General features: G+C 49.8%; 5 protein-coding genes across 5 annotated transcripts; 3 read left to right on the forward strand and 2 right to left on the reverse strand.

Annotated features, from left to right (window-relative positions):
- Nucleotides 1–1,500: 1,500 nt before the first annotated feature.
- On the reverse strand, nucleotides 1,501–2,362 carry NEUTE1DRAFT_100266 (uncharacterized protein; the record flags this gene model as incomplete). Its single annotated transcript, XM_009852166.1, has 4 exons — nucleotides 1,501–1,552; nucleotides 1,744–2,004; nucleotides 2,099–2,194; nucleotides 2,268–2,362. 4 exons carry the CDS (start codon nucleotides 2,360–2,362, stop codon nucleotides 1,501–1,503), a joined length of 504 nt encoding a protein of 167 aa, XP_009850468.1.
- Nucleotides 2,363–3,792: 1,430 nt separating this feature from the next.
- Nucleotides 3,793–4,112, forward strand: NEUTE1DRAFT_41259 (uncharacterized protein; the record flags this gene model as incomplete). Its single annotated transcript, XM_009851937.1, has 2 exons — nucleotides 3,793–3,919; nucleotides 4,081–4,112. Coding segments are annotated over 2 exons (159 nt in total), but the record flags the coding sequence as incomplete, so codon positions are not given.
- A 1,062-nt stretch (nucleotides 4,113–5,174) lies between these two features.
- Nucleotides 5,175–6,734, forward strand: NEUTE1DRAFT_100267 (uncharacterized protein; the record flags this gene model as incomplete). The annotated part of the gene is made up of 1 exon (XM_009852167.1): nucleotides 5,175–6,734. One exon carries the CDS (start codon nucleotides 5,175–5,177, stop codon nucleotides 6,732–6,734), a length of 1,560 nt encoding a protein of 519 aa, XP_009850469.1.
- Nucleotides 6,735–7,720: 986 nt separating this feature from the next.
- On the forward strand, nucleotides 7,721–11,132 carry NEUTE1DRAFT_109594 (uncharacterized protein; the record flags this gene model as incomplete). Its single annotated transcript, XM_009852168.1, has 14 exons — nucleotides 7,721–7,944; nucleotides 8,053–8,178; nucleotides 8,292–8,360; nucleotides 8,413–8,425; nucleotides 8,769–8,827; nucleotides 8,922–9,016; nucleotides 9,076–9,133; nucleotides 9,447–9,478; nucleotides 9,678–9,704; nucleotides 10,072–10,137; nucleotides 10,241–10,473; nucleotides 10,681–10,722; nucleotides 10,834–11,055; nucleotides 11,103–11,132. 14 exons carry the CDS (start codon nucleotides 7,721–7,723, stop codon nucleotides 11,130–11,132), a joined length of 1,296 nt encoding a protein of 431 aa, XP_009850470.1.
- A 660-nt stretch (nucleotides 11,133–11,792) lies between these two features.
- On the reverse strand, nucleotides 11,793–13,336 carry NEUTE1DRAFT_100268 (uncharacterized protein; the record flags this gene model as incomplete). Its single annotated transcript, XM_009852169.1, has 5 exons — nucleotides 11,793–12,017; nucleotides 12,462–12,716; nucleotides 12,786–12,970; nucleotides 13,131–13,208; nucleotides 13,288–13,336. 5 exons carry the CDS (start codon nucleotides 13,334–13,336, stop codon nucleotides 11,793–11,795), a joined length of 792 nt encoding a protein of 263 aa, XP_009850471.1.
- Nucleotides 13,337–13,776: the final 440 nt, after the last annotated feature.

Genomic DNA, 13,776 nt, shown 5'->3' on the forward strand with positions numbered 1-13,776 from the left:
TGGGGGGGGGGGGGAGCCAGCCAGCCGGCTTCAATTTAAGCTGGAAGTCAGGACAGCGAGGTACCTAGGTATGTACAGTGCGGAACTACCTACCTAACTGAACTGCACAAACGTGGGTGCAAGACGTGAATGGACGTGTGTAGACGGGACATGGGGATAATACCTATGTACGGTAGGTAAGTATGCTCGTATGTTAGGGTAGTGTACTGTACATACATACCTGCGCCGCACCCTTGCTTAGATACCTTGCCTAGGTAGATACCTTGCCTACCTTGGTGGTTCGTCTAACTTTGTGTGTGGCTTTCTAGTAGCTCCCTGAGTGGTTTCGAAAGAGGACAGACGAATCGGATTCCTGGTTTTACGAATTAAAAAATGGAGGGATTTATTTACTTGTGGCTTTCATCATCATCATCGGGAGGTTGGAAGACAAGGTAGGTAGGTGGCTTTCAGCCGCGACAGAAGAAGGGAGAAGAAGGAACTTTCATATAAATGGTACTTAATATATTGCGCAGAGACGTTGGGATGGATGTTGATCCCAGTGGCTGGTGGCTGGCTGGCGGCTGGTGACTAGTGACTAGTGGCCGGTGGTGCCGACGACGCCGACATCGACCAGATATTGCGGTTTGTTTCTTACATTTCTTACATTGTACATCGATGGCGTTATTGCTGTTGTTTCTTTTTTTTCCGTGGTGGCTTGACAAGGGAGAATGGGAATTTCCTGATGGTGGCTAATGCAGGTGGAATAACGTGAAGAAGGGCAATGAGGATAGTGTAAATCCGGGACTAACAATTTTCATGACTCTGCTTCGGTGCTGTGGTCGTTATTAGTGTCCGCCGGTAGGTGTTTGTTGCGTGCTTGAAAATTCCCATTCATCAATTCATCCATTCAGCAGTTCGGACAGGGCAGGCTGGGCTTGAATGTCTCTCGTTCAGCTGCTCTTGCTAACGGGCTTTTCGGGTGTGTTCGACGCGCTGGAAACTGATCACGATGTCTCAGTTCTCAGGAGCCGTCTCAGAAACATTGCTTATTCTTTTTTTGTGGTGTGGGTGGTCGGTGGGGGTGGTGGTGTATCTGAGACATGCAGTTGATGCTGCTACTACTTTTGGAAATCCTAGTGTAGTTGCTTCTTAGGTACAGTATGTAGTAGATATGGTTCGATATAGAAAGTCCAACGGGCGATAGGATGTCGTTCATTGATGATTTCCCCGGGCTTTTTTTTCTTTCCAACAGGGATTGCTGCTGTCTCGCGGAGAAGTCTCCTAGCGGAATGTGGTCCGCCTTGTTTTCTTTGCTCTCTTTCCTTCTTTTGTAGGTTTATCAGCAAATCTTTACGCTTTCCTATTCCTTCTTTGGTCCCGTTTTCCCCTGTTTGGCATGCACGTGTGTTCTGCTGCTGTCAGTTAGACCTGGTACCTACATAAACTCGGGGCTAGCGTAGGATGGAGGATGGTCCGGTGTCTTGATTGGTTGACCAGAGTTGGAGGTCTCCGAGGTACACACTAACGGTCCAACAGGACAAGGCGTATCCGAGCCACTGGGTTTTCCAGAGGCCTGCAAAAAAAGGTAGGTAGGTATCATCATTACGCTGAAGCCGATATTGTTACAGGGGTATTGCGGTATTATGCCCGTGTACCGCGCTATCCTACCGCGTCATTCGTGGCATGTATGTCTGGCAATGCCTCTCTCTTTTCTCTCTCTTACGGCATCTTTTGGGTTGCTTTCCGGCCGACGTGGATTGTAACGCCATCCCATTTCCTCTCTCTTTTTTGTCAACTGGATCTTTCAATCTTTTTTTGTCCCCTTCTCCGGTGTTACGCCCGGTCTCGGCGAACTCAACCGAGGGAGTTGGGTTGCATTGATGACCCTTTCTTGTGTAACACGAACAACATGCCAATGGGGCACTACACCCTGTGCTGCTGATGAACATGGGGCGCATGGCATCAGTGTATGCAGTGTAGATGGAGGAAAAGAACCCATGCAAGTGGATGGATGGTTGGATGGATCTGTGGGTGCAAGTGTGAGTGTGAGTGGGTGGGTGTCAACGAGGAAGGGGAAAGCGAGACTGGACGACGACATAGACCGAAAAAATACAGTCACCGCGCCTGGCGCTTGCGCTTGTTGCTGAATGGCAGTTTCCATTTGTCAAGAAAGAAAGTGGTGTGAGCATGAGTGTGCGCCCGAGCATGCCATCGCCTGTTTTGTCACTGAGATGAGTGAGAGAGTGAGAATGATCGTCATCCCCGATACATACATACTACATACATGCCTTTGAATAGAGTCGTATTCTTCACCGTATTTTGTGCCGTCATGCCTCGTCTCAAAAGTTCCCAGCCGTAGTAGGGTGACATGATCAAGTTCCATTGGCATACCAAAAAAGACATGCAATCATGTCGAGAGTGTGTGCTGGACCCGAAGCTCTGGGTGACCAGTGATGATGAGAGTCTTCTCTGCATCCGTCGTGGGCTGTGATGACGAACGGATATCAGGCGGCTTGCGATATAGGGACTATTGTTTTTATTTTGGGGGCTATCATTTTTTCAGAGTATTTGAGTATATGATAGCAAGCCAAGAAGTCGGATTGGCAGAGCTAGCTAGCGAGAAGAGCGACAGAATGACGAACGGGGAAAAAAAAAAAGCATAGCACGCACATGATGCACCCAGCCAGCCAGCCAGCCAGCCAAACAGGCCTACGCTCACTTCCATGTCCATGATCATGAGCTACCTTGACCACCATGACCCCAAACGTGCCATGCCCGCGCGGCCGTGAAGGGATGCCCGGCTTGTGCTGGTTCTGTCTTGTTCTCGGCTCTTGGTGTTTCCACTTCGTATGAGAAATTGGGTGGAAAGGATCGCTATGACGCCCGGGCGGGACCAGGGGGAAACCGGATCCTTCATAGCTCGGCTCCCGGTCGTGAAACAGAGCAGGACCAGGGGGGGTTGGCCGGGGGGTTGGTTGGTGGCAGCCGGGGATGGACGGGTTCGACGACCGGGGGGGTGGGAATGTGGCCGGTCAGGGACAGGGGATGGACAAAGAGCCTGGAAGCAAAGCACCTACCTATTTGGGACGACCGGTTTGTATCCGCGGCAAAGGAAAGGCGTTGGCTTCCTCAGTGCAAGACGATTCTTCCCTGTTCTCATCAAAGGATGGCTTGGGTAGGGCTGAGGATGGTTGGTGTCTGGTCTGGAGTGGTCTGGTGCGAAAAAGTAAACAAACACTGGTCTCTTTGGTGGATCGTGGGCATCACATGGAATCGAATCACCTCGCATGTGCCTGGCCATGGGGGGGGGGGGGGGGGTGTTGTTAGGTTAGGTTCCGTCGGCAGCACGGGAATGTCAAAAGTGTTTGATCTGCCGTGGTTGCTTTTTCCTGTAAGCCGAGTTTGGATGTTTGGGAGTGGAAGGACGGGAGAATTTTTCAAGGCATGTGGGGAGAGCAGAGGAGGCTGTGAATCAGTACTGTATTGTCATCGTCACCGGCATCCCCTGAAGCGTTACTGTTGTTACCGGGTTGAACGGGTAAGAGGTTTGGGTGAAAGGGAAAGTGGACTAACAGCAGACGTTGCTGCCAATCACAGACCAGGCGATGGTAGCGGAGTTACCTCTTAGTGTACCTAGTGCGCCGCAGGTATGGGAGATATGATATATCCACTAGCAAGGGAACGGGACACACCGACACTAACTAGGTAGGCTAGTTACGCTAGCTAGGTAAAAAAGAGCTGGACTCGCTCGCTGGTGGTGGAAATCTGGAATGGTTCTCCCGTCCGCGTCTTTTTCCAGAAGGCTTCGTTAGGCGGGAGTCCACCGTAAATCCGAGCGTCGCCCTGGCTTTCCATGGGCAATTAGCCACTAGACCCCGGAACCCTGCTTGGAGCAGCAACCTCTGCAACGGCACGTGGGGCATTATTGGAGAAATTTACGGTGGGTTGGCCACTAAAGCACAATACCTCTTGTGGGAGGATCGTCGAGTTCCAGCCAGCGGGCGGCGGCGGGAGTCAGGTCCATCCTCCTGTTTGAGTCGACACACAGTTGCCGATAAGATTGCCATAGCTGCTCTAGCTCTCTTTCCAATCAACGAAAAGGCCGGGAAATTGCCAATTTCTTTGCCCGTTGAACAACGAGCGTGTTTTACCAGGTATCTCCTCGACTCTGGAACTCTCCCCATCCGGCCTCCTCCATCGCATACTAGTGTACACGTAGCTTCGGTAGTCGGGGTAACACAGATAGGTACCATGTAGACATTGGTGAAAAAAAGGGAAAAAAGAATTAAAAAAAATAAAACAAAAAATAAAGGGCAAACCTATCAAACCCGCTCGCTATACATTATTGTTACACACAAACTCGGTGCATGGGCCCATGTCTTTCTCCCATGTTGTTGTCCCCATGCTGTACCCCATGTTGTGCCATGTACCTACCTACAGTACTCTGAACCTTTACACTCGGTTCCCCCCCTATCAAGATAAAGCTTGTCCCAACTGGTGATTGTTATCTTTTTTATTTCTGCTTTCTTTTTTGCAGCATGTCGCCCACGGTCAGCCACGCTTTTTTTAAACAGTTCCCGTCTCGCCATAGCCAGTCACTTTGCTTTTCCATCTTTATACCCGTTGTTGGTTTCCCGAACAAGTACAGTGACGCGAGAGCGAGACATACCGAGTGACACATCAACCACAGACCACCATCACCACCACCACCACCACCACCACCATTCGGGAGCCCTGGGGATCATGAACCGCAGCAGTCAGACCAACACCGCCCAACAACAAAAGTAACCCGCAACCACACACACACCGTGTTTGTTTGCCTCACTCTCCCGTCATCTATCCCGAACTGCCTCATCCATGCCATTGTCCGGGGAATGCTATGTGCTATAAGTACCCGCAGTGCCGGCCCAGTCTCACTTTTTTTACCATCATCGCCACTGCTGCTACTACTAATACCGATATATACAACAACTTGACCACCAAGTTTGTCGACACTTGACTGGCGCGCACTACTGCTGCAGCAACACCTGCATATCGCCTGCTTGTATAGCCAACCAATCATCATCCTCCCCGAGTTTTGCACTCATATTCATAATTGTTATTCCTAATCGCCAATTTCATTAAGAAAAAAAAAAAAAAAAAAGATGCGTCTCACGGAACCGCGAAAAGGCTTGCAGATGGGCGGCCTCAGCATCATGCACCTGATTGAGGTGTTGGAGCTGGATGCCGGTTCGGGGATACCGCTGGAGACGGTCGGGTCAGCTTACACGCCCCAAGGCTCCGAGCAAGGAGATGAGTCTTCGCTGGACGACTCGGATTACGACGACCTGTTTTCGGACGAGGACGAGGACATGAGGGACCTCGAGAGCGATACGGATCCGGAGGACGACGAGAGCGTGCTGGACGGCGTTCCGCCAGAGGTGACCATCCCGCAGGCGCAGCTGGACAGCATTCTGGGCCAGATGGCCGTCATTGTGCCGTGCAAGGGCGAGGACCCCAACACGATCGAGGGCGTGCTCTCGGGCATCCCCCGCGGGTGTCTGATTGTGCTGGTGTCCAACAGCGAGGGGCGGGCGTACAGAAAGGAGGTCATGATGCTCCGAAAGTTCTGCCGCCACGCCCGGCCCGCCTTGGCGATCCACCAGAGCGATGCCGCGGCGGCAGCAGCCTTCAACATGTATGGCCTGCCCGACCTGGTCACGCACGTGGCCGGCGGGAGCCACAAGCGCATCCGCAATGGAAAGGGGGAGGGCATGATGCTTGGCATTGCCCTGGTGGCTGCTCTGTGCCCCCAGCGCCGCTATGTCGCCTTTGTCGACGCCGACATCACCGTCCCCGGAGCCGTCAACGAGTACTGCCGGGCCTTTGCCGCCGGCTTTGCCCTCAACCCCAACCCGGGCACCGAGACCATGGTGCGCCTGCGGTGGGCGTCCAAGCCCAAGGTCAGGAACGGCGAGATCGACTACACGTGCGAGGGCCGGAGTTCGCAGGTGGTCAACCGCTGGCTCAACAAGCTGCTGTCCGCCATGGCCGACGCCGACCCAACCGGCAGCCTGGCCGCCGCCCGTGACAGCGAGATTATCGTGACGGGCAACGCCGGCGAGCACGCCATGACCATGGACCTTGCTCTGAGCTTGCGGCTCGCCAACGGCTACGCCATCGAACCGTTCCATTTTGTGGAGCTACTAGATCAATTGGCTCCGCAGAATGCCGCTGCTGCTGCTGCTGCTGCTGCTGGTGCTCATGCCGGCTATAACGCGGGCCGGGTGCCAAATCTGCAGCCCGTCACCATCATGCAGATTCGCACCAGGAACCCGCATTTCCACCGGGTAACCGACGACTCACATGTGCGCTCCATGTGGGCGAGCGGGTTAGGGTCCATTTACCACCATCTGCCCGCTTCCTTGAACAACAGCACGACGCAAACACCATCACCACCATCTTCGGCGGCTTTCTCCTCCTCCTCCTCCTCCAAGAGCTTTGCGCGTGGCGAGAAGCTGCGTGGAGACATCTTGGATTTCCTGGCCGACAACCACGAAGAAAACGATAACTCCAAGGGAGAGCTGGTCCATGAGCCACCACGGCCACGGATTTACCCGCCAGTGCGCCAGCTGGACCTCGACGGGTTCCGAGAAATGGTGAGGAGCGAGCACAAGACGCTGTACTGTCTGAACCTCCCGCATTTCAAGCTTCCGAGGCCAAACACCATTGCGCCTGTGTATCACCACCAGTACGGAGTCACGCCACCATTGTGATTGTGTGATCGTGGTGTTCAAGATTTGAAGTCGCGCTGCGATGTTTCGTGTTACACACTTGTTTTTCTTTATCCCATTCCATACAGTGTCATTATTCCACAACCATTTTTTTTCGGGTTCTCTGTCTCTCTCACCAAAAAAGTCCTTTTCTTTTTCCTCTCCGTCTTGTTTGTCGCAAAAAGAAAAAGGATACCCCTGGGATTAGAAAGGTTATTTCTCGGTCTGTTTCTGTTTCTGGTTTTTCTTTTTTTCTCTTTTTTTTTTTTTTTTAACCTTGTTTTCTTTCTTTTTTCTTTCGATCTTTTTGCCTCGTTTTCATTCCCTTTTTTTTCTTCGATTTTTCTTCTTTCGACTTTTTTTGCCTTTTATCTTTCATCATCCAAAAGTACACCATCACCATCGTCTCGTCACCCAAAAAGAAAAAGAAAACGCACACAACAACGCTTTCACGCACGCACGCACGCACGCACGCATACAAGAAAGAGAGGAGGAACGCGCAATGCGAATTATTATCTACATGGGACAAATGAATAACCAGCCAGCAATGAATGAATGTCCAAAATGCTTTTTTTTGAACAAAACGAGCCTCTTCTTCTGCTTCTTCTTCTTCTTCTTCTTTTTTTTTTCCTTCTTGTTCTTTTTCTTTTTCATCTTCTTGTTTTCTTCTTCTTCAACCTGTTTGTGTGTTTTGCGAAAAGTCTCCTTCTATTTTTCTTCTTGTACAATATAGCATCAGCAACAAAAAGCATTTTATTGTTTTATTTTTAGTGGTAAACTCTAATCCATCTCTCCCGAGACAAGCTTGGATACAATACTTTTGGTCACAACTTTTTTTTACTTGGGTCTCGCTGTGATGTTATGGATAAGGTCGAAAGAGCGATTGCATACATACATGCCTTGGTTGCCAATGATCCAACCAACCATTTAAAAAGAGCAGAAGAAAGAATTCCACTCAGCAGTCTGGAAACACCAAACACTTGCGCGTCATGATACCTACCTACCCAGCAGCCAGGACCCATGGAATCCTCAACAAACCAAACCCATTAATCATTCATCCTCATGACCCCCGCAAATCATCATCTCGCTCTACACTACCGAAGCCCAGAGGCCCTCAAGACACGTACGCACTCAACATCAACAAAAGAGCCTCCCCTCCCCTCCCCCTCCCCCACTTCGGAACAGCCAAAGAGTCATCCATGCTCAAGGCAAGGTACGCCTGCACTGCCCGGCCAACCGCCCGGCCGGAACTCCACGTTTTTTTTTTTTTTTTCTTCCTTAATGCCAAGTTTTGTCGATAGCCACATATACGAAACAATAGCTCCCATCTCCACACACTTGATGTCATAATAAACTCAAAGATCGAAAGAAAGGGAGCCAAGACGGACTCTTCCAACGTTCCAGAGACAGGGATACCTGGGTCGGTACACGTGTACTGGGTACCTGGGTAGGTAGGGAGGTGGTCTAGCTAGTGTACGAAACGAGGGGCCGGGTCTAGAGAAGCAGGGTCTAAAGAAGCAGGGTCTAAATCTTAATAATGTGGTGTACTTGATGAGGCAGGTACCTTTCTAAGCAAGGGTTGGGGCCGGACCGGACAGACGACGGTGATCGCATGGGTCGGGGTCTGGTGTAAGTGTCGTGTAGTGTGGTGTGGTGTACACTACATACTGTGGTATACTAGTCTAGTACATAGTGTAAGTGTGCAAGGAAGGACCAAGCCAGATTCAAACTTCAAACCTTGGCTGCCTTGCCGAACCCCGGTGTCAAGGGAACAGATGGATGCTTGTACACTACTACTGCGGTAGAAATGTTCGAGAAGTTCAACAACAGATAACGAACGAACGAAGGGAAAGGAATGGTGCAATGATTGTTCTCGGCTGTTTGTCCGGGAGTCGTCGCTCGTTCGCTGAGCCAGGTCTGTCCTGCCTGCCTGAGGCCCCTGTTGTTTGTCAATTTCCGTTTTCGGGAATCGGGATTGGATGTTCGTTGGTTGTGTGGTTGTGGGAAAAAGTGGAGCTTGTACAGTACGTCTAGTAGTGTACTCAGCCAGATCTGGGAAGGAAGGAAGCATTGCTGGAAGGAAGCAGGGAAGGAATGTAAGGAAGGAAGGGACATGGAAACACGCACATAAAAAAAAAAAAAAAAAAAAAAAAAAAAAAAAAAAAAAAAAAAAAAAAAAAAAAAAAACAGTAAAAAGAAGAAGAAGAAGAAGTGCATCTACATTCAACTCTCAACCCCAACTTCCAATTCCAATTTCAGTGGATTGAAGGCTCAAAGCACACCCAGTAAGTAGGTAACAAGGTCCATCTTTCACACTTCCCCCGCCGTCTCCCTTCTGTTCCAGCTCACTGGGATCCTACCCTATCAAGTTTACCAACAGCACGGTTCAAGCACATGACTATGTATGTATTGCTCCTTTTCCTGTACATAGTGCAGTGGGGTAGCAATTCGTCGGCAATGAAGCAAGGCATCGATTCCGGCTTCTAAAGAGAATAGAGGTACTTCTACCATAGAACGGCAATGATCGAATACGTAGTACAGAAACCAACCAGGAAACAAGCGAGCCAGGAACTAAACCAACCAATATCAGCGGAGAGGCAAGCGCAGCAAATGAAACTACTATACTACTTAGGCTATGGCCCCTCATTGTCGCAAGTCCTTCCTTCTCCGGCCCCAAATAATGTGTACACCACCCACTACCCACGATATTTCCAGTACAGCCCGATACTATACCTACCTCTACCTATGTATGTAGGGCTAGTCACGATCGGTACCTACTTTATACTTTTAGCAGTACTATATTAAAAAAGGCGAGGAAGGTACCGTACATACTATAAACAGCTCAAGTGAGATAGTACAACAGACAGCCCTATATGATAGGTACCTAGCTGGTACCGACCTATCTACCTATCACTTATAACGTTGAATACCTCTATTCTACCTTAGACTTAATTACCACGTTTTTCGTAACATGTAAGTGAGGATACCTTACGATATGTCGAACCCCACGGTTAGGCCATCCGAAAGATGGATTGCGTGCGAGACGAATGATACTACATGTAGCACGCAAGGGAGATACCCGTCCCGTAATGGATGGTAAAAATACCGCGTACCTACCTCTATACGAGTTATTAGCACTAGTGCTGATGTTGATACCTACGTATAATCTATATTTTCCGTATGGATCGAACATTAGTGCTGATGCCGATACTTACATACCTACTGATACTGGTCTGGTGCTGACAAACCCTCGTATCACCTAAGTTTCTTTTCTTTCCTTTCCGCCTACCTCGTAACTTTGTGACACCTCACATCTTACACTATCTGCGGTAGGTACCAGCACAAGCACGTGTTTGTACAACCTCGACACTTCGATACCTCGATATCCTCGCCCGCAACATACTACGTACGTAGTAGATAGCGTTCCATAAGGTAATAATGGCGAATGAGAGAGAATGCGATTGGATCTAATGCTACCTATGAAATGGAAATCTGATGTAATCCCACAGTCCCATTCCCACCTTGCTACTCCCACTCCCCCAATCCCACTCACATTTACTCCCACCTACTCCCACTTACTTCCACTTACCAAGTACTTCCACCGCTTTACGAGGAAAATGGAATCCACAAATATAAGTCTCGTGCTACACCCAACCAAGCGGGAATGAATAACGCACGCACGCACGCACGCACGCACGCACGTAGTAAGCCGCCTCAGTCAGGTACCAACCAGTCAGTCGGTGTAAGACGAACAATAAGACGAACGATAAGACGAAGGATAAGACGAACGTCAACGGGCGGTGAGTGAGCACTGATGAGAAGAATGCATGTCATCTTTTTTTTATTTTTTCTTTCTTCCGTCATTTTTCTTCAAATCAAATAGAGGCATCAATGCTTACCGTCTGTTCGTCAACTAGGAGAGCTACCATAGGTACTCGTAACTACCCAGTTCCGTGATGTACCGCGTAGGAACAACCCAACCAACAGGCTGGTAAGTACCAAGGTGATTATTCACAATCGCACCTCACTTCCTCGGATCCCAATTAGGACCAGACGCGTGTGCATGTGCAAAGTTCCACACGTGCCTGATTGTTCATGCAAGTCATCGGTGCACGCCATTGCGAGTTGCGTTTGCGTGTTGGAAGGTGCATCGTGGCGCATGGATCTTGGTTGCAGTATCCAAGGAATCAGCGATCACGGTGAGAAACCCTTAGGTAGCCGGAACAACCAACCTACCAACTCCTTTGCTTCCACCGATGAAATATGTGCAGCGATACAGATTGGATTGCAGTGTCTAGACGAAGTGGCGATGCAAATTCATAGGGTATATTGGGCTTATCGCAATTTGATATATACCTGTATATTGGGCAGCTCGGTCTCTATGAACGTCAACGAACATGAAGATCCGAGCTTATTGTAACTATATCAAGAGTGTATCAAGAGTGAAAGGGGATCGAAACAAAGGGAAAGAAAAGAAAAAAAAGGGGGGGGGGGGAAACAAAAAGGTAGATACAAGAAGAGAACACCAAACAGTACCTCTACCTAGCCAAACGCACACAAGACACACACCCACGTCCCAACCTCAGAACCTCTTCTCCCATCTGTAAATGTTCTGTTGATCCACTCAACTTTACCTCCCTTTGACAAAAGCCAGAAATTCTCAAAAGATTGTATGCATCACAGCGCACCCTCATCTCCAAGCCACTCCTTACCATCTGGCCTTGTAACATCAACCGCGCGAATGGAGACACTCCTCCGGGAGCTGAGAGCAGTGATCTTGATCACCAGCGAATTGACCAGTAAAGACTCCGGTGAACGATGGTTGTGCGGTGATCTTGCTGGCAGGTGTGTCGACTTTCCGTTGTTTCGAAAGACAGAAAGGAAAAGGAAAACTGCATGAGCGCATCGTCTCAGCAGCGAAACCACATCAAGTGACATGTTGAATGGAAACTGCGTTGAAATAACATTAGTAAATGATCATCCAAAGTATTGAGCGACAACAGCTGACACTCACCTAGTAAAACAACCATCGAAGCAGAAACCTCCTACAGACACCAGCGCTCATAGATTCACATATTTGTTGAACATCTCGCAGCACTCCTTGCAGTAGCCGTAGCTGATGACGGTAAAGACCTTGCTCTTCTTGGGATCGAATTTGCATTCTCCATAGGTGTGCCTCGTGTAGATGGCGCACGAGTAGGCCATCCGCTTGGTCTCGGTGTGCTTGCACGCCTCGAACTTGGTTTGCTCCCAGTTGCACATGGTGGCTGTTGACTTGTTGTAGTCCTGGATGGTAGAGGGCAAGTGATAGCTGAGAGAATATGCAGTTGAAGCTGTTGATATGAGTGGTGATGTCGAGGTCTTGCCGAGGTGACTTTTTGCCGATGAGTCAGGTAAAGTGGTTGATGTCCGAGTTGATGTGCTCAAGTGAAGCTGTTGTTGTGATTTTCTCGAGTGAACCTTGAGAGACGATTGAAGGATAGATGTTGATCTGAATGCCTTCCATCCAACCTCCATGGCCGGCGTCATGATGCCTCTTTATAAGTCTCCTTCCACACCATGTCAACGGCCGCCAGTGTGCCAATGCCATGGGCACATCACAATCCGCCTCACAGTTCGTCTTGACCACAGACCCGGCAGTCGACGAGGAGGAGGTCAACATCCGGCTGAGCAACCAAATGTGACGACATTGGAGTCCTGCTCAAGGGACTGATAGCATGTGCCACCAACCGATGCCCGGGTGACAGTCCATGAACCCGGTATGTTTTCCATCATGACACCCAGGTGCCCCTCAAAGGCCTCAAGGAAAACACCATCAAACCAAACTCTCGGGTCGGGCTGAGAGTGGTGTTGAGCAGTATCTCCAATTCCCATGTCTGGTGGTGAGCTTTTGCAGGAGCATCGCCTTGCGGCAGTGGGGTCCGGGCCCTCAACGGGCTCCCATTTCCGGGTCGCGGTTTCGGGCCCGGTGTGGATCCCTCTCCACTCAGCCGCTAGGGGACCGGGGTTTAGGGGGCCGTTTTAGAGGTCAACTTCCGGATTCGAGATGCGGACATGGAGGTCAAAGGGGCGAAGCAACAACGTAGAAAAAGCCCATACCATCTTCAGAAGTAAAATACCCATTGGCGAATCAACGACGAGCAGCGAGGCACACTTGACTCGAAATCTCTCTTGCAACCGAGAATTTGGGAGTGGTGTTGGTCGATGGCGGATGCCGTTAAGCGCCGGCGACCTCAAGCCTCATTGGCCAGCACATGCGCGACCTGAGAATCCGCCGACAGTTTAGTGCTTGTTAGTGACTGACTGCCAGGCCTGGGTCATAAGCCCCTCTCTCCAGTGTATATCCCGAGATCGACAACTATCCGCAAACAACGCCAAATGCACAGAAGGGGCACACACAACAACACGGCACCGCATCAGGGAAAAAAATGAATCCTACCAAGATGGACGACATCATCAGGGCTCGGAAGGACCCGACTAGATCAGATCTAATGTACAGCTTTGTTAATCCTTTCACTTCCAACAGTAACAGCGAGGTGATAACGAACCGACTTACCCTTTTCGTTCCACTTGTCAGCAGCCCTCGGCTGTGATGGCCCCAGCATGAAGGCTCGTTCATGGTGCAAATGTCAAGCTTTTAAGGGGGATGACCGTGAAAATCTCGAATATTAGCAACCAACAAGCAATACATCATCAAATTTTGCATCACGAGATACCAACGGTTGCAAAAACGCATGAGCGGGGTGAAATTTCTTACCTACCGACCAACACCATATAGCAACTGCTGAGGTAGATACCGTACTATGACATGATGCTGGAGCAGTACTTGTAGATAGTCTTGCATCGGCATCTGAGTCAAACGAGACATACAGTTGGTGATCGAACCTGCTTCCACCCACAAAGGTGTGGCATCTAAATCGACGTTTAGCTTGTTTGACAGTCCAATCCTTCGGGTGGCTGTGCAGTTGGTATGAGTCTATTTTCATGCCGGTTGTTAGCTCTTTGCTTCTTTTGTAGGACAACACTGCATTTGAGGACACAAGCA

The sequence above is a fragment of the Neurospora tetrasperma genome (genome assembly GCF_000213175.1).
Source record: "Neurospora tetrasperma FGSC 2508 unplaced genomic scaffold NEUTE1scaffold_3, whole genome shotgun sequence".
Classification (NCBI taxonomy): Eukaryota; Fungi; Ascomycota; class Sordariomycetes; order Sordariales; family Sordariaceae; genus Neurospora; species Neurospora tetrasperma.